This window comes from Coturnix japonica, chromosome 3, assembly GCF_001577835.2.
Source record: "Coturnix japonica isolate 7356 chromosome 3, Coturnix japonica 2.1, whole genome shotgun sequence".
NCBI lineage: Eukaryota > Metazoa > Chordata > Aves > Galliformes > Phasianidae > Coturnix > Coturnix japonica.
Genome location: NC_029518.1, coordinates 80,423,111 through 80,441,910, shown reverse-complemented (window position 1 = coordinate 80,441,910; position 18,800 = coordinate 80,423,111). Strand labels below are relative to the sequence as shown.

Sequence of the window (18,800 nt, the reverse complement as noted above, 5' to 3'; positions counted from 1 at the left end):
GTGGTCAGTTCTTACTGCCACTGGTAGCATTTAGGAATTTCTATTCGCTTCCAGATTTTTTCTTCAGTAGTTCCTTATTTATGCAACATCCAGGGCACTGTTTGTTCCTGAAATTCAGAACTCAAGGTGTCTTACCAGCCTTCCTCAGGTATGCCTTGCAGTATTACGAATGGTCAGATATATGTACTTCCCAAGCACGTTCTGTCCTTATGTATTAATTTCATAGCATTGACCTCAAAATTAGTTCCTCCCACCCTACGGTGCGATACTGCCTTTTTACCAACAAAGATTTTTTGTGCTGTGCTCTCATGGTTTAATTTCTCAAAAGAGAAGACAGATTGTTTGTCATCGTTGTATGTTTATTTAGTTGTGGTTCTTTGTCCTGAATGAAGTCCAGATAGCTTTGAAAGCCTTTATGTGAGTCTCTGATGTTTAATATAGCGTTGGGTTTTCAGATCTGTGCTTCAAAAAGAATCTGCCCTAGCCAAAAAAACATTCAAATAGGCATTTCTTGCTGAAAGGACTTAGACAGTTTTCTGTCTGACTGTGTGGAACAATAAAATTAGCAGGTACAGCTTTCTTTTTGGCTGAAGTAAAGCGCATAACTCTACCACTGTGCTTGAAGTTATGATTTAAGGCCTTCTACCCATCAGCATACGAAACCATCTAACTCTTATCTAATCCTTAGCTTTATTTTATCAGTCTTTCCTATGCCTGAGCATAGTCTGTAGTATACCTGTGATTCGTAGCCCCACTTTCTTCAGAGAACTGTACGGTCTGTGATGCAGGAAAGCAGAACAGCATTATTTTGGCATTAGAAATCTTTATAATGGGAGGTGAGAATTTATTTAGGTGGGAGGGATATTCTTCTGATGCCAATGACTGATGAGTCTGGTTTACCCCCAAGCTGCAAGCAGGCTGAATGGATCTGTGGACCTTACTACTGAAAGGGAATTAATTACCAGGTAAGCAGAGAAATTTTCCTCCTAATGTCAGCAGCTAGTGTATGCATTTTGTGATGCAAATGAACATAATGAGAAGAGTAGAGCAACTGTTAGAGCACTTAGGAAAAATGTCATGCAGAAAGATTTTTATAGGCATGTCTTTTGAGAGTCATGGAGCCATAAGTATCCAGAGATTTCATGTTAGGGAAACAAAGTTACTAAGTATGATTTTTTTAATAGATATGTTTTTAATTCTAGAGGCTTTCAGCAGCCTCTGAATTCACAATCTGTAATGATGATCTGAATAGGACAGTCTAGAGAATAGAAGATCTTGAAAAGCAAGAATGATGCTCTTGATGCACATGATCCAGAAACAGATCAGAGTGGCATGCTTATTTTGCTGAAGAATTCCTGGGCCAATCTTTGGCTGTGTTTTTCTTAGCATATGCTAGAATATCACAAGTAGAGACTATACATCTGGTAGTATAGGTCAGAGTGGGAAAAGCTCTCAAAGTTGCCTAGAGCAAGTCAATATTAAGGTTTAGCATAATAAGATTTTATGTGATAGGACAAAAGTGATGAGGAGGCCTACCATGCAAGCACGTAGAAGGAGAACTGTTTATAGGTGGCCTGGCTAGGCTGAATTAAATAGTAGCAAAATTTATCTCTCTGGCTAATCTGAATTTAGCACAAGTAATATTTTCAGAGTTTGAGTAGGTGGAGCAGTCAGTGTTAATCACAGCTGCTTCCTAAATGGCAAAACTTAATTTTAAGGAACTTGAAAATTTATTTCAGGACTACTGTCTAACAATACAGTAGTGAATGTGGGGCCATCTGGCCTTTTAGTAAGAAATATTACATCTTGTATGCTACACAAGAAAGATGTATAACATACAATTATTTATGGAAATAATTCAAGATTTTGTTTAAATGGTGGAAAACTAGTGTTGTGTGAGTGGAATGGAAGAGCTTTTCAAAATGAAATCTTGTAACAGTGAATTGGCTTAGTGTCCCCATACTGCTTTAGTAATCTTGATAATTGAATTGAAGAAAGTGAATTCAAAAGTGATCAGGCTGTGCCGTAATTACAGATATCTCTCTTGCCTCTTACTGATCCCCACTGAAGGTCATAATGAGTTCGGTTTTCCTGTCTTTTGGGCCACGCTTATTGCTGTGTGTAGCGGGAGAGTACAACTGGTTCCAGCAACTTGAAAACTAAGTGTATGCAGAAGAGCATTCTTAGCAGCTTAGACTACCTCTGTTATGGATTTAGGGAGTTCCTTGTTCATAAAGTGTAGTACTTCACTCACTTTTGAAAATCTGGATGCGACTTGTGCTGAGTTGTCTATCCAGTCTTACCTCCATTTAGTGCCTCATAAGATACGAATGCTGTTTAGCCTTCCATTTTCCCTTGTGGAAGATCTGCAGCTTTTTTACAAGCTAATTGTATTGACAGTTTGATACAAGAAACTGATGATTCAAATGTGCTCCCTCTGGCTTTGTGTCTTTCCTGTCAGAGTCTAGAATGACAAAATTACCATCTTTACTTTTGTTTGTGCCTATTTAAAGTCAGTTCTACAAGGAAGCGCTGTATGTAAGTTGTATCTGCTTTTCAAAGCTCCATAGAAAATGGCAAGTTTAAGGAACACAAGTCTTTTCTTTCACATTTTCTCATTGATCTTACTAGAACACTATCCTGCTTCTCAAGTCTGGTGATGGACTGCTAAAGAAAAACTATTGTACTTTTCCCTTGTATTTTATATAAGTAATTTTGAGCAGAAAATAGCGTTTAACTTCAGTGCAAGTTACTTCAAGTTACTTTGCCTCTAGAAAGAGGGAAGGTAAATGGTCTAGAAGATGACTTTTGGATGGATGGTCTTCAGGCATGTTGATGAGGAGAGGTGATAAGTTTCATTAGAACTAAACCCAGTTATCTTGCTTTGCAATTCTTGTTCCCTAGGTAGCATTACTTTTGTTGTGTTGAAAGTGACTTTATGCCAAAAACGCCCATGGAGCTGATTGTTCAGACTCTGTGGCAGCACTAAGCCTGCAGTGCTGAGTGAACTGTCAGTCTGCAGCCACAAGCTGTGTGGGATGGGAATAGCTTGGTAGGATCCTGTCAGAGGAGGCACGTAACTGCTGTGTCTTGGGACAGGGCTGTTTTCTTTGCACAGGGGGAATGGGCTGCAGTGCATGTAAATACAACTCTTGTTTCATACGCTTTGTTTGTTGGTGTCACAGTATTAGTTAGCCTATGGTGTCTTGGAAGACCCTTGGCAGACAGGAAGACTGACACATTGCTTGTTTGCTCAAAAAAAGATGAGTTGCTGAGTTTAAACTCCATTCCTTCCTACCCCAGTGTTGTGTCTGAATGTTTGCTCATGTAAAAGTGTAGGGGCAGGACATTACCAAAGTCAGAGCAATCTAAGTGCGGGCCCAGTGGGCTGAAATCCTTTGAACTGGTGTAGATAGCCAGAAAACAGACTTCATATCACACTACTGCATGCTGTATGCTTGGACTATGTTGCGTACCTGCATATGTAGCTGCATAAAACAATGTTGTACTGCACCAAATACTGAGTGTTGACCATGTTCATGTGATAGACTCTGAAGAGCAGTTTGTATGCTTGTTCTTGGAAATCATCTCCTGATGAAACAGGGATGTACCTGTACTACTGTTACTACTGGTACTGCTGCTTTCTGGGAAGACATTCTTATTTTCCTCATCTGCATCTCCCACAGCTTCTGAATGCCTTTGTTTGAGTATTGCAGCTGGTTGGCTTTGAAATCTTAACAGTTCTGAAGTCCTTAATAAAACCATCTTCATACTGCCTCTATGAAGTGTTGTGCTACAGAGCTTATTAAAGATAAGAGCTCCAAGCATCGTAAGGACTGCTGTTTCTCCTTTATCTGTTGGGATAATGATGACTCTTCCTGTGCCCAGAGTCATCCTTATTAGTAGGACTTTCCTTTGTTTCACATGAGCATGAGGACTGTGCCATCTTTCCCATCTTTTGTTTCTCTTTGCAGTCTGTGGGGAGGAAAAGGTCTTTATTAGTTGCTGTATCCAAAACTGCATTTAAGATTTTGCTTTCTCCTAGTCAAGTATGCTGGAAAGGTGCAAATGGGGCCTTGGATTTCTGCAAGAATTTGTTATTTTCATCTCATGAAGTTTTGCTCCATCGTTTCCCAAAGTCTGACTTTTCTTGTATGCTCAGCAGAGCTGTGTTCATGACATAAGATCAGAATACTTGATACTTCTGTTAATGAAATAAGAGAAGGCTGTTGTTTTTCTATTTTTTTACTCTCTTTTAATTAAGCACCTTTACCTTTCATATTAGTCCTCTTATTCTCTGTCTTTATTTTATTTAAGCTATTTCCATGTTTCTCCTTTACTGTATTTGTATTTCTTTCTCTTCATTTTCACATTATGTGACACTGTACTTCCCAGTTCTTTCCTCAGAAGCCTTACTTGTTCACTCGCTGTCCTGATGTAGTGAGGGATGGGGTAGAGTGAGCCTGGTGATGTTCTCTGTTGTCACTCTTAAGTATGACTTTCTGTTGCCTTAAGTAGAAAAATGATAGCACTGTCCCTCATGTTAAAGCACCAGCAGAGCTCATCTCAGTTTTGTATCTAGTGACTTATCAAAACAGAGAACATTTAATGTATGTGATACACTCTAAATATTGTGGTTTCATCCATGAATGAAACTAGAGGATGCTTATGTCTTTCCTTTGGTGGTTTTTTGTTACTTTAAACTATAGTTTAAAGTATTTAGTTTGGTGAGTTCTTGCTATCTGCAGTCATCCGCTTTTTAAGTGACTTTTCTAGGACATTGCTTCTGATAGATTCTCTACAGTTGATCTAAAGAACAGTGAACTCGCTTTGGAAGAACAAGGGTGTGCTTTAATTCAAGAGTTATAGACTTGTTCTAGAATTCACTCTGTTTGAGCGGAGCCACAGAGGTTGGCATGAAGACTCCTTCATGCCAAGAAGGAGTATTTGAGAAGTTCCTCAGGCGTATCCTTTTCTGTAGGGCATGTTGAATTGTGAAGTTCTCTCTTAAGTCCTGACAAACATGCCCAGGAAAGATGTTTCCGGCATTTACAGACGGCTTTGTTGCTCTTAGCTTTATTCTCAGTTTTTGCTTTCACATTTCTTCGTTTTGTTCTTCTGGCTGTCATCACCAGCATCTGAAGTTACTTTGAGTACGGAATAAACATATCTGGTTTGTACTGAAAGCGGCATTTTTAGCCATATCAAACCTTTACTTTCTGCTTGGTTCCACCTTTAAAGCAGAAATAATCTGGAAAGCCTTGTTGTATTTCAGCTACTGAATCCTCTGTCTGATTTTGCTGTTGCCTTGTGTTCAGTAATTTCACACGCATGCACACCATTCAGTGTGTGTGGTAGCTCTTGTGGCGAGAGTTATTACAATATTAATGGGTTTTTTTTTACAAGTTTCGTAGCTTCTTACAATAGCGACCTTGGAAATACTCGACTTATTTTTCCCCTTTAGAATGTAGCTGACATCCTGTTTGAATGTTTTCTGGGGGAGCGAGAGCTGTTTGTCTCTTTGTTCTAGAGCAGACTGCAATGCTCTGCAGCATATTTGTATTCCAGAATGTGGCTGTGAGCAGCTGCTGATCGAGCTGTGTCTCCTGCCAGAGTAGGCTGGACTGCCCCTGTGCTTTATAGATTGATGTTAAAAACCCCCAGTAACTACTTTTCTCCCTTAGATTAGAATTGGAGTGAGGGAAAGATCTGAAACCATTAAGGGATGGCTTCTTTTAGTTCCTTTCTTCCAAAAGACTCTACTAACAATGCACCCATAAAATTAACGGCAGAGGGGAAAGAAGGAAACTCTTTCAATTAGAATGTTGTGAAAAGTCATTATTTGTAGCTGAGAAGGGGGAAAGAATACGTTTTCTGCAGAGAATGTGTTATTAAATAAGGCAATGTATTTGAAAAATAGCAAGAAACGTAGGATTTTTCTTGCTTGTGGCTTAAAGTCCCGTCTGTTAACATACATTTAAAGTAGCAGAATAAGAATGTGTAATGTACTAAGAACCTCTTGGGAAATATAAGGGAAATATGAGACCTTCCCTCTGTAATGTATCAAGCTGGTGCTCCAGTACATCAGCACGACTCTTCCATTTTTGCCTGCTATTTTATTTGGTAATTATCATGTCTTCCCATTTTAAATTGCAACACGTAAGTTTGCTGGAGGCGGTTTTGTAACTTGTAGAGGTTTAAGCGTCATGAGTTTCCTCATGTTTTCTGGCCTCTTTTTTTTTTTTTTTTTTTCTTTTTTTCAGGAAGATCCACCTAATCATAATATTTCAGTCTATTCGACCAGCTTTGCTGATGTAAACTTAGTAGCTTTGTTTAACATTACTTCATTTTGCCTACTGGGGTCTGTTTATATTGTGTTTGGGCTGGACCTGAGAACCTGGAAGAAGTACAAAGGATAGATTAAAGGGGTGGAGGGTTATGCCTGTATTTTATTCCAGGGTGAAGTTGTAACTGTAAGCACACTGTGAGTAACTGCAGAATAAAGTTCTTTTCTGGACAGCTGTGTCTCTAAGTGTGAAGACATAGTCCTCATAGTGGTATGAGAAGAGAACCTAACGTGGGACTGGGATTAACAGTAGTCACTCTGAAACACACAATAAGCAGCTGGATGCAAATGTAGCTCTCAGTGGGTATCCCCAGGGCCACAGCTACCTGTGAGCTTCTCATAGCACGGCTGGCTTAGGCAGCACTGATACTTTCATTACATGTTTCAGGCAGTTGTGTTGGCCCAGGTGTCTAAAGAGATTTACAGTATGTTGGATTAGGGATCCGTGTTATTCCTTTTTGCTGGGTTATTTTTAAGGAGGATCAATTTCCTGAGCCGATTCACTGACCTGTCCCAGTTTAATGATACAATGAGACAAGCTGCGGAGGTGGCTTCCACGTTCTTGCTGTTCAATGTGGTTTTGCTGACAAAGATTTCTGTTTAACCACAGCTGAAGTGGTGTCTGATGTAAGAAGAGAAATTAAGAGATTATTGCACCATTTTACTCATCGGCACATCACTGTGATGGGGAGGGAGATAAGTAGAGGCAGGATGATTTGTAAACACAAGATTACATACAGCTTGGTGGAGTAAGCATTCTTTTCGTGTTCTCTTGTTGAAAGTGGATCATGGGACTGACCTAATAAAAGCTTGAAGAGAACATGCAACATTTGAAGGAAGACTGGAATAAGTTTCTGGATAGGAAACCTGTGAACCAAAGCATTGAACTTCATAGATGGTGATCTGAGTGGGAGCAGACCCATGTTATGACAGCTCTGGAGAGAAGTGGTCCTTCTGATATCATTTCTTCCCTCACCCCTCTGCTGGTGTGGTTTATGCAAGCATGTTAGATACTGTGTCCCATCCTCACTCATGTTTTTAGTGTTACAATTTTTATCTGAGAGTTGTGTGATTGGAATGATGGCTTCCTTACTACCTAGTTTCTGTCAAATGATTTTAGAGTTGACAGTAGTTGGGTTATTCTCACTTATCTTTAATTGTTCTTATGATAACTTACATTAAAATATCTGTGCCCATATGGTATGTTTTAAATGTATTTCTTCTGGAGGGATGTAGAGCACACTGGGTAACATTTGCTTATTTTAAAAGCTGTGGAGGACTGTTCAGAATGTAGTCCAAGCTCCTGTGAGATTTCAGTCAGTGTTTTATGAATGCTTTGCAAAACTGATGCTTGAAGTAAGATGTGGTTTTGTTTTTTTTTTTTTGTTTTTTTTTTTGTTGTTTTTTCCAGACACCATCCAAATTCAATCCGTAAAAAATCTTTTGTCTCCTTTAATAACTCATCAATTATGTTGCCTTCCCTGCTTCTATAGATGCATCGGAGTCACAAAATAGAGCTTTTTATTCAGGATGTTGGTTGCTTTTCTTTACTGGCACTAACTACTGATTGTGTGTGAATCAGTATGTTGGTATTGTTTGAAGTGAAAACAAAAGCATTAGCTTTATGCAGCCTTTGTACATGTGTTTGTGTGTTTGTTTCTTTTTCCTTAGGTATACAAACAACCATTTTAGGCTTGGGTTTAACAGGTGTTTCAAATTCAGTGATGTAAAAATATATTTTAATCTAGTTGTTATTTAAGGTATACAATATTATTCTCCTCCCTGCACACCAATGGAGAACATATTCTGTTGCAGGGAACTACTTATTTGTAGTCACTGTATCTGGTTTGTATTTTTCCCTGGGACAGTGGAGGATTAGAGCAGATTATAGTGTTGGAATAATGTCCGACTCCTTGTGTTCCATTTAGTCATAAATAAACCCCTGAAAAATCTGAATGTTGCTATGGTGATGTTAGTAAAAGCCTGGGATATGGAGTAGCGAGCCGCTTAGAAGCGTAATGTCACTTACGGTAATGAGCGTGCTGCGGTTCTAACAGTGATGAGTTTACCTGACGCTCTGTAACTTCTGTAGCCCGTGACAGGTTCTGAAAGCAGATGTGTAAATTCAGTTTGTTAATTTTCTTCTTAACAAATGGAAAATTATGTTTTGTCTGTTTACTTTCTACCGTTTGTAGTATTTTGTAGTATTACAGAGAAACAAGCAAAGATTTCCATTCTTTGTATGCTTTGCATGATGGTCTGGTGGAATTGAAAACAAAGCAGTTCATAGCAATTTTGTTATAAATTGTTTAAACACTGGTTGTTTTTGTGTTTTTGTTTCTTTTAGTCTTTATAACCTGGCTTCACTGGAACTCAGAGAGAATTTGCTGACATATTTGCCCGAGTAAGTGACATTTCAAACGTTTGATGGTGTTAGTGTAAAATGTTCTGAATAAAAACATGCTGGCATCTGAAACAGAATGACAACTAGAAACAAATATCCAATTTCGGGTTGACAACCATTATGAGATGCAGCTTTGTTTTAACAGCACCAGCTTACACCCAATCTTTGTAGATGTAACTGGTTAGCTAATGGAGTCTCCTGTTTCTTTAGATTATTTTTTTTTCTGGGCATATCTAATCTGTATAAAATAAGGATGTTTCTATGTTGTCTTTATTGTGACTGAGTAATTGGTGATTTTTTTGTACAATTAATCAGTTATCTTACAGGCTGGGGGTCTGTTTTGGTTGTTTGGAAGAAACTCTTTCTGTCTATAATGAAGTAGTTTCCTTTCTTCACTGCTGGTTCTCCAGTTCTGTTTGGATCCTTTTTTCCTGTCAATCTACCCAGTACTTCTGTTGCTGCACTTTAGAGCTGTGGGCCACAAGGAACTTGAAATGTCAGTGATCAGAAGTTATGAACTACTAGCTAGGTTTCTCCATTCAGTGTCACACAGAAGCTACTATAGTTGCTGGTAATTTTATTGCTGCTGGAATATCTGGAGTGTCAGTAATGTAACTGACAAGTCTCTGGTTTTTGAGTTATTGCAGCTTTGGGAAAGGTAAGCGAAAGTTCTATGGTAGACTGCTTCTGAAGTAGGAAGTTAACGCTTTGTGCCTGTTCATGTTCAGAGAGATTTTTACATGGGATTTTGCTTCTTCGCATCCTCAAATCCATCCTGAAATTCTCCAGAATTTGATAGGTCAGGTTGACAAGACAGATGATGAATTTAGTGAGTCTTGATTAACGCTTTTTTAGGTACTGTCACATGTGACCACTATGTGAAATTTTTATTCACTTGCATAACAGTAAATGCCCCCTGAAATAAGTCTAACCAACTATACTGAACTATGTGGCATTGTCCACCCCAAGGACTGATGTTAAAATCAAGCATAACAATCTGATTGCTTGTACTAAGTTTTATGTTTCAAGAGCATACAATTATGCTGACAAACCACATTATTTTTTTCAGTAAGATATTGCTGTAGGAAGTCTATGCCCAGTAAAATTAACTGTCTGTCTGCAATATGTAGTAATTTGAAATACAAGTTTCAGTAAAATGAGCTCATTCAAATACATTTGGTTTCTGTTGGTTTAGTCTGATGTGGTTTTGTTTTGACTTATCTCACAGATCGCTTGCCCAGCTGCAGCGTCTAGAAGAACTTGATTTAGGAAACAATGAACTTTATCACTTGGTAAGAGAATATGCCACTGAAAGTGCACACTGGTCTTGTTTCACACGTAATTAAATAGGCCATGTGATATTCAAAATTGAAGAAAGAAAAATACATGGAGGGGAAAGTCTTTTAATATGTATGGATACATTTTGGCAGTGAGTTAGAGCTTCCCATATCTGCTTCATCTTGATCAGTGCAGTAATATCTTGCCTGAAAAATTTCTGCAGCTCTTCTCCAGAGAATGAGAGTACTTTATATGGATAAATGGAAGAGTGGAAGGGCACACGCTTAGCCGTAACAGTCAAAATGAACACACAAGCGTTTGTTGAGAACTGGAAGGGGTGAGCACAGATACATGCTCAACTGTATTTCCAGATTGGAATTGGGAATTTTTGGGATAATGCTGAGGCAAACTTTAGAGCTGCCATGTCTTTAATTATGGCAGACAGGTATACCAGGAGATATGTCACCTTCATTAAGCTGGCTCAGTTGAATCTTGGATTTGCAGTAGATGAAGAGAATGCATGCAGTTTGATAGTGCTTGTCAACTGAGTTCTTACAGGATATTAAATAATTAGTTTGTAGGATGGAATTCCCGAATGGTGACAGCAACTCTTGCTGCATTTGGCTGTGGTACCTCTAAATAATGCTTGCAGTAAGAATTGCTTTACTCACATACTAATTATGGGATGGTCATTTATTTAAATGTTCTGTGTTACTTGACATTGCCTTTTATCTTATAGCCAGAAACAATTGGTGCACTTTTCAATCTTAAAGACCTATGGTTGGATGGAAACCAATTAGCTGAAATACCTCAGGTAAGAATGGGCTCCAGTGTTACTGTATTGAAGGTGCTTTTAAAGGAAAACCTTTACATTAATATCTACAAGGAGACAATCTAAAATTGGCTTGTTTTTTCATTTTACTTTGCATGCATTTGGCTTTGGATGTTTAAGATTTTTCTCTTAATAAGTTCCTCTTTAAGGGATTATACATTATCAAGTATAGTCATGTATGCTGTCAGACACTTTGCTTTAAACTTTTTATTAAAGGAATTGTTTGCTAATAGACACATTGTTCGGTTTGTAGGATGACACATACTCTTTATGATCTTGGTGTGATGATCAAGGAACCACTAACTGGCTGCTCTAATCCTCACATTTCATACCTATCTAAGCCACAGTTTAGAGAATGCATCACTGTTTTCTGCTGTCATCTTCTATGTAGATGCATTATTTGATAGTAGAACAATGGCAAAGCTGTTGCCATGAATAAAAGCTTTGATCTATGAAGGCAAATGCCCATCTGACATTTGTCATGGAAGAGGGACCTTAGCATTTAAAGCTTACAGCACCTCTAAATTCCCTTCCCTAAGAACAGCTATAATGTGTGGGAGGGTTTCTTTTCCTTCTTTTTCTTTTAGAGCCAAGTTAAAACCTGCTTTCCATGTTCCTTGTTCCACTTGTTGTCATTTGCTGTATTGATCTCACTGTCAACAACATAACTTGGCAACTGGTTACAGTTTAGTGGACTTTGTTGACTTGGTTGTTGGCTTGGCCTAATTATCTTTTAAGAGTATCTATTTAAACACCGATAATCATTCATAAAAGGTCAAGAGTGACTTCAGCAGGTGCTTTTGTTGAAACTGGCTGTAACTGTGTGTTTTGTTTTTATGTCCAAAGGATGAACTTGTGGGATAAAAGCTGCATGTGTGTTTAATGAAAGATCTCTTGGGAAGAAAACATTTTCTAAACAAAACATTTTCTAAAAAAAAAAATAAAAAAAAATGCCATCTTGTGAGTTAGAGTCAGAGAAAATATGTGAAATTATGAACATAAAGCGTTTGTGAAAGTAAAGGACAACTCCCTTCTTTCTCCTATCACTCTGTTCTCCCAGAGATGATTTAAGTGACTGAAGCTTGAACTGTTATAGAACACGCATAGGGGTGTATATGTGTACATGGGGAATGGGAGGGTTGCTCTCATACTTAATAGGGAGAAAGGTATTTCTCTGTCAGATTTTAAAGCTGATTGTCAGATTACCATTGTAAAAATTAAGTAATCATAATTGTAGGTGACGGCGGTATACTTGCCACTTCTAAGATGCTTGCTAGAGCAACACTCCCAATTCCTATTTCTTCATTTGTTGCAGCTGGGAGATGTGAAGATATGAAATCCCTAGATGTCATGGCATGTTGCTGTACTGGCCAGGAGAGACTAATCCTAATTTACCTAGGGTTAATTGGGAGGGGCAGACCTTAATTATTTGAAGGTTGATAATCAGTTCTGAAAAAACAGCTTTTTGTTCTTTAGTTGAGTTTGTTTTTTACTCAGTTTTGGTTGGTGCTTGCCTGGATACGTTTAGTGTATCTTGTCTGGTTACTAACGCCAGTTGTAATATTTAGAACAAGAAACTGCAATTTGGTTGGTTTATCATGAAAAATTTGTGTACTTTTTTCAGCATTTAGAGGTCATACAAAGAGTTGCTTTTCTTTCTGGTATTTCATTGTGATGGCACATTTTTCAGATTGCTTTGTGACATGTTGGAGCGTGACTAAAATTTCACCTTGTGTTGCAGGAAGTAGGAAACCTGAAAAACCTGCTTTGTCTGGACGTTTCTGAAAATAAATTGGAATGCCTTCCTGAAGAAATTAATGGGCTGACTTCTTTAACAGACTTGCTTGTTTCTCAGAATTTACTTCAAGTCTTACCCGATGGCATTGGTAAATACAGGATGAATGTTATCACTGAGAACTGTTTAATCCTCTGTAAATTGGAAGTCGTTTGTTTTCATGTCTTTTGAAGTCTTCTCTTTTTGTGTAAGAGATGAGCTTGTCTTAGCTTTTTTTTCTTTCTCTTAGTATGAAATACATGACTATTAATTTAACATTTTAATTGTCTACATAATGACTACCTCTTAATTCTTCTTTGGCTTGCACTTGGTATTTACTAGAACCAAAAAAAAGTTAGTATATCCTCACTGATCCTACTGTGTGTAAGTCATGGTTGGAACTCTTCTACACTGTATAATTCCAGCTTGTAACATACTGTAGATCACTTGATAAGATTGGTTGATGGTATTGCTACAAAAAAAGACCACCATCCTGTTTAGTGGGGATGTGTAATTATCTTGAGATAGACAACGTGGTTAATCCTTTACAGGACCCAGTGGGAGGCTGTTCCAGTTTAAGCCCTTACCCTTGTGAATCCAAAGTACAACCTTTCTGGTGTGGGACACTTGAAAAGCAGTCCTTTCTAAAGCAAATATCTTTGTCTTTGAAGTAGCTGGCGAGACATTATTTCTTTACTACTCATCAGCCTTTTTTCTTGCTGCAAGAGTGTGCCTTTTCCTTCCCAGGACTGTTTTTCATTCCTGTAGCAGAGACAGAATTTAAATAAGAAAGTGGAAGGGAACGGACAAACGTCCCCACTCTCTTCATATGCTGTGTGAGCCCGAGAAAAGATAATTATTTCTTTAGAGCTTAAATTTTAGGGGTGTAGGGTGAATACTACTCTCCCATGGTTGAATAGTGTGTGTTTGGTAGAGCTGTAGCAGCCCATTCTTAAATTGTGAGCTACTCAGTACAGTGTTATACATCAGAAAAGGTGTGTCATCTTTTGGAAAGATATAGATCATGCAGATTGTAAGAGGGAAGTTGTCTGTAACACCAGTTGCTAAACAAGAGGAGCTGCCTATTTTTAAGAATCCTGATAAATGGAGATCCATTGCTAGGGAAGGTGATTGTGAATGCCAGACCATTTTGTGCCAAGCCTAGTTTGCATGTGCTTCTCGTAACATTTTCTGTGTTTGCTTTTGTCATAAATGCAAAAATGCTCCAGCACCTCTGGGCTGTCTGTTTCAGCGTAGCACCACCTCCAAGTGAGGAAACTTCTCTTGGTGTATCACTAAAGCCTCCCACACTTGAATCTGTGGCCATTGCTGTCTTACCAGCACTGCAGAGAAATGTTTGTCATCTCTGTCACCGTGTTTCACCTAGTTGTGGGCTATTCTCTGGTGCCTCTTTGGCTGCCCTTTTGTTGGAGTAGAGAATGCCAGCGCCCTCAGCTTCAGCTCACACGTGTCCCAGCTGCCTCAACAGCTTTGTGCTTGACCCTCAACCCCTTCTCCCAGTTTCTTTTGAATTAGCAGGGGCTTGGGACATGAAACTGAGTGTGCTTTTAACAGGTATGGCCTCACCAGTGTCTAGCATATGAAACACAGCAACTTCTTTTATCTACTGAACGCAATTTCCTGAATTTAGCCTGTTTAATTTACATCTGGTGACAGCTCACTGCTAATCCATATTCAGCCTGGTGCCCACTGTAATCCTCAGGTCCTTCCCAGCAGGGCTCCTGTACAGCCAGTCACTTTCCATGTTATACAGGTGCGCAAGGTTATTCTGTGCAGGTGGAGAGCTCTGTGCTTCACCTGAACTGCAGGTTTCTGGTTAGGTGGCTGCCTTTCCGTGCATCCACCACATCTTCAGTGATTTAGCATCATCAACAAATGTGATGTACCAGACTGCTGGAACTATACTGGACAATCTGGGGATGGACATGAAGGTGTCATCAACTAGTGCTGTCTCCTGAATTCTCTGTCCTGAGCTCTACATAGGTCAGCACTGATAACCATTCCAGTATAAAAGACCTTTCTGAGGAGATAAATGTTTTTCTCAGTTCTAAGAAATAAACTTGACTTTCAAGTCTGACTAACTGGGCTATATATTAGGACAAAGAGACCTTTATCATGTTTGGGATTAGGCTGTCACTTTTATGTGAACCTTTCTTACTATGATTGAATACACATGGGTGCTTAAAGTTAGCAAATATTGAATAATGGAGGAAAAAATACCACTTTTTTTCTCCTGTATATAGGTTTCCCAGCAGACACTTAATTTTTAGTTCATAGAATCATAGAATCACCAAGGTTGGAAAAGACCTAAAAGATCATGCAGTCCAACCATTAAGTTCTTCAAGTTAGTTCTTGACTTGAGGTGGGGCAATACTCAGATAACAATTTTAACACAGTTTAGTATACTGAAATGTGATTATTATGTCATTGAGTTTACAATCAATTTAAATAACCTTGCAAAATTTCTTGCAAAGGCCAAGTGGAGGAGTACCTGACTTCTTTTTTTCTTACCTGAAAAGGAGCATTTAATTGTGTCAGAGAACTTCTAGAAGTTTTTTCAGCAGAATGATTCTCTATAATTAAAGCCAAGTTACTAAGCCTAACAAATGTATTGTTCCTCTGCCTAGGCAAATTGAGGAAGCTGTCGATTTTGAAGGTTGATCAGAACAAACTTATTCAGCTAACAGATTCAATTGGAGACTGTGAAAGCCTTACTGAACTAGTTCTAACAGAAAATCAACTGCAGGTAAGTGTGGTCTTGACTGCTCAAATGGCTAGCAGTAAAAAGGCTTGTTGGGAGGTGTTGAGCTTGTAACGCTACTTACCATCCCTACTTGCTGAGTAGCATGCTTTCTTTAAATGCATTTTGTTTCTATCCTGTTAAATCGGTGCTGAAGATCAAGTTGTATGTAGTAATAATTCTGCCTTCTAAAGATCTAAGCTGTTATGTATATTCATTCTTGAATCTTTCCTGATCACTAAAGGGAGTTGGAGCACCTGGAGTGCAAGTATCATTTACTTTGTTGCGTTTTTAATGTAGAGGTTGTGCTTCATCGTGTTTTTGCCAATTTTTGTTTTGCATTATCTGGATCGTGCTTGTTGGATCTGAATAGAAGCTCCAACTGGTGCAGAGCTATTGTCACACTGTTTCTTGCCACTGATCTGCTCCAGTGAGGTACTAAATATATGTGGTCAATTAAAATGAAATTTTAGACTCCCTCCCACTAGGTATTTTTTTCTCTTTCTTTAAAATTGCGTTTACATGATGATGATGCTTGGATTTGAAAGTGGAAAAGTTTGTAAAAATCTGACTTAGAGCATTTCTTAAGTTAGATCTGTGCATGATAGGAGCTTATGTCTTTTGGAAAGACACTTTCCCAGAGGTCAGTTCATAGCATCTAGCTGAGGGACTTGCCTCTCAGCTCTATTTAGGGAGCTTCCTCTTAGGTACTATGGACATTCTGCATACATGATTCTCTTAGAAGCTTGTTGTCTGTCTACCATCTGAGGACAGAGATAACTCATGAGCAAATTAGTGTTAGGAACTGAAATTCTTAGATGTTTCTTCTGCAAGATAAAACCTTGGAACTCCTTCAGAAGTCATGGTAATAACCAGGAATAACTGCGTACTAATTCTGAAAATGGATCAGTCTCTTAATTCATTTTTAAACTGAGATAAGTTTTGTTCTGTCTTTCTGTGTTTAAAGAATTAATTTGTGTATTTCCTTATTTCTGTTGGCTCAGATATTACCGAAGAGCATTGGAAAACTGAAGAAGCTGAACAATTTGAATGCCGATAGAAACAAATTAACATCTTTGCCCAAAGAGGTAAATTTTGTCCAATTAACTTTAATAGATGTGATTATATAAACAGAAATTCTAATTTCATGTTACTTAAAGTAGTAACAGATGGCTTTAATCCACTGGACATTCTTCCCAAAAAGGTCGCAACCAGAAACGTGCCCATTAGATCTCAACAGATTAAATCCAAGCAACATATGTGTTGATTTGGTGGCTTGGAAGTGCAAAATATGCTTATGGTCTAACAAGACACAGATCTAATCAACTTGTAACTAGTTATTCTCAATGTGGATGTCAGATCAAGCACTATTTGAAAACTGCAAGTCCTGTTTAAGTGAATGCATTTAAACATAGGTATGCTGCTTCTATAGACAGATCAACAATATCTGAAACCTTACGGCTATGCTCTCTGGGACTTCTACACAGAATCACAGAATGACTGAGACTGACTGGGATCTCTGAGTCCAGTTGGTCCAAACCCTACTCAAGCAGGGACACCTAGAGTAGGGTGCCCAGGACCCTACTCTTCTGGCTTCTGAAGATCTCCAAGCATGAGCTTCCACAGCCTCTGGGCAGCCTATACTAGTGTTTGATCACTCTCACAGTAAAGAAGAATTTCCTGAAAGTGCTCCCTGAAGTGCTTGTTGTCTGTTATAACTATATAAGGAGTGAATGAGGCCAGCATTTCTGGCATGAAGCTAAATATAATTGTGGCCTTACAAGTTTAAGTTCTAGAAAGAGATCAGATCAATATTTGTTCTACATCCTCTTGGAGCATGCGGTTGAGAATTCTGTTTGCACTGCAGTTTCTCTTACTTTTGTCCAAGAGGTTCTCCAGTGGCCAGGGTCTGAGCTCCAGTGGGTTGGCTGCAGAGATCAGGTTCCCTTGTTGTTCCTTTCTTTTTTGGTTTGAAAGTGTACGTTTGATGAGGGAGGAAAGAGAAAGATAGGAGTACTGAAGCTCCTCCGGCAGGTCAGTGTCTCCTCCATTGAGATACTAAGAGTGCTAAAGATGAAATTACCAAGGATGTACCCAGATGAATTGCATAAATGCTAGCAAGAGACGGGATTTTGGGAAAACTGTGTTTCTGGGTTGGAATGTGATGACAGTGTGATCTTGTGCTTGTTCAGCAGAGAGCTTTCCATGTCTTTATAAAGAACTTAATGCATTTCATGAGCATCCTAAGGAATTTGTGCTTGAGGCCTGTACAATTATATGTCTAATTTAGCTTTAAACTAGCCTATCATGTTATAGCATGGAAAGTTTTACTGATGCACGCTCCAGATCGGTCGTTAATAGCTTATGTAGTGTATAGAAACTTTTCTTGGTTAATTGTATCATAGAATCATGGAATGGTTTGGGTTGGAAGGGACCTCTAAGATGATCTAGTTCCAGTCCCCCTCTGCTAGAGGCAGCAACACCTCTCTCTAGACCAGGTTGCTCAAGGCCCCATCTAGCCTGGTCTTGAATGCCTTCAGGGTGGGGGCATCCACAATGTCTGTGGGCAGCATGATGATGTCCCATCAACCTGATATTAAAGAATTTCTTCCTAATATCTCGCCCAAATCTGTCTTCTTCCCATTCAAAGCCATTTCCTCTCAAAAAAAGTGTAAATAGAGCACACAGGTGTAGCAAGTGCTGCTTGCTGTTATGCAGAGCATCCACAGGAGTAGCTCTGGGGGTGCTGATAATGGCAAAGATGCCAATGATCAGTTTCCCTGTGGTTGGCTGGGAGAAATGATTTGGTGCTATGATGAATGTTGTTTTTACAGTTCTTTTTGTTACTGACTTGGAAAAAAGAAAAGAAAAACCTGAATTGTGTTGATTGAGCACCTCAGCTCTACTAGACCAGCTGTGCAGTTGTGATCTTCATCCCTATGAGAAGTGGGTGTGGGATGTGAATTTATGAATTTTTGTTGTAGAGAGACAAAGATACAGTCTTGTAAAATGCACATGGAAAATGCAGGACTTCATGCTACAGAGAAGAACACACGCAACAGATAAGTTTACCCACTGGTATCTTTATTGTTCACTCCAAAGCAGTGAAGAGAACATTTCTTATACGCACACATGTATGTATGTGATGGCAGAAATTGTATCCTTGCTATGATATTCTTATATAACCTTGTGAGATAATGTATGAATTTTAGCTTTTTTGTTCATTTGCTCGGGTTTTGTTGTTGTAGTTGTTAGCAGTTTAATTGGATTGGATTTGGGTCAGCCTGTCAAGCCATTGCTCTGCCAGATTGTTTCTATGCGCACTTATAAAATCAGTCTGTGCCATTTGGTGTGAGATTTCTTGACTTCGGATTATTGAGGAATTTGCTTGCAATACTCCTTCAA

At 38.8% G+C, this 18,800-nt stretch overlaps 1 protein-coding gene across 2 annotated transcripts in view; it reads left to right on the top strand.

The window, feature by feature from the left end:
* Positions 1-18,800, top strand: part of LRRC1 (leucine rich repeat containing 1) — a 59,213-nt gene that overhangs the window by 29,589 nt on the left and 10,824 nt on the right. For both annotated transcript variants that reach the window (XM_015859257.2, XM_015859258.2), the window contains exons 5-10: positions 8,694-8,750; positions 9,979-10,042; positions 10,768-10,842; positions 12,602-12,746; positions 15,283-15,401; positions 16,400-16,483. In XM_015859257.2, the coding sequence (XP_015714743.1) occupies positions 8,694-8,750; positions 9,979-10,042; positions 10,768-10,842; positions 12,602-12,746; positions 15,283-15,401; positions 16,400-16,483 (544 nt within the window). The remainder of the gene's footprint in view (positions 1-8,693; positions 8,751-9,978; positions 10,043-10,767; positions 10,843-12,601; positions 12,747-15,282; positions 15,402-16,399; positions 16,484-18,800) is intronic.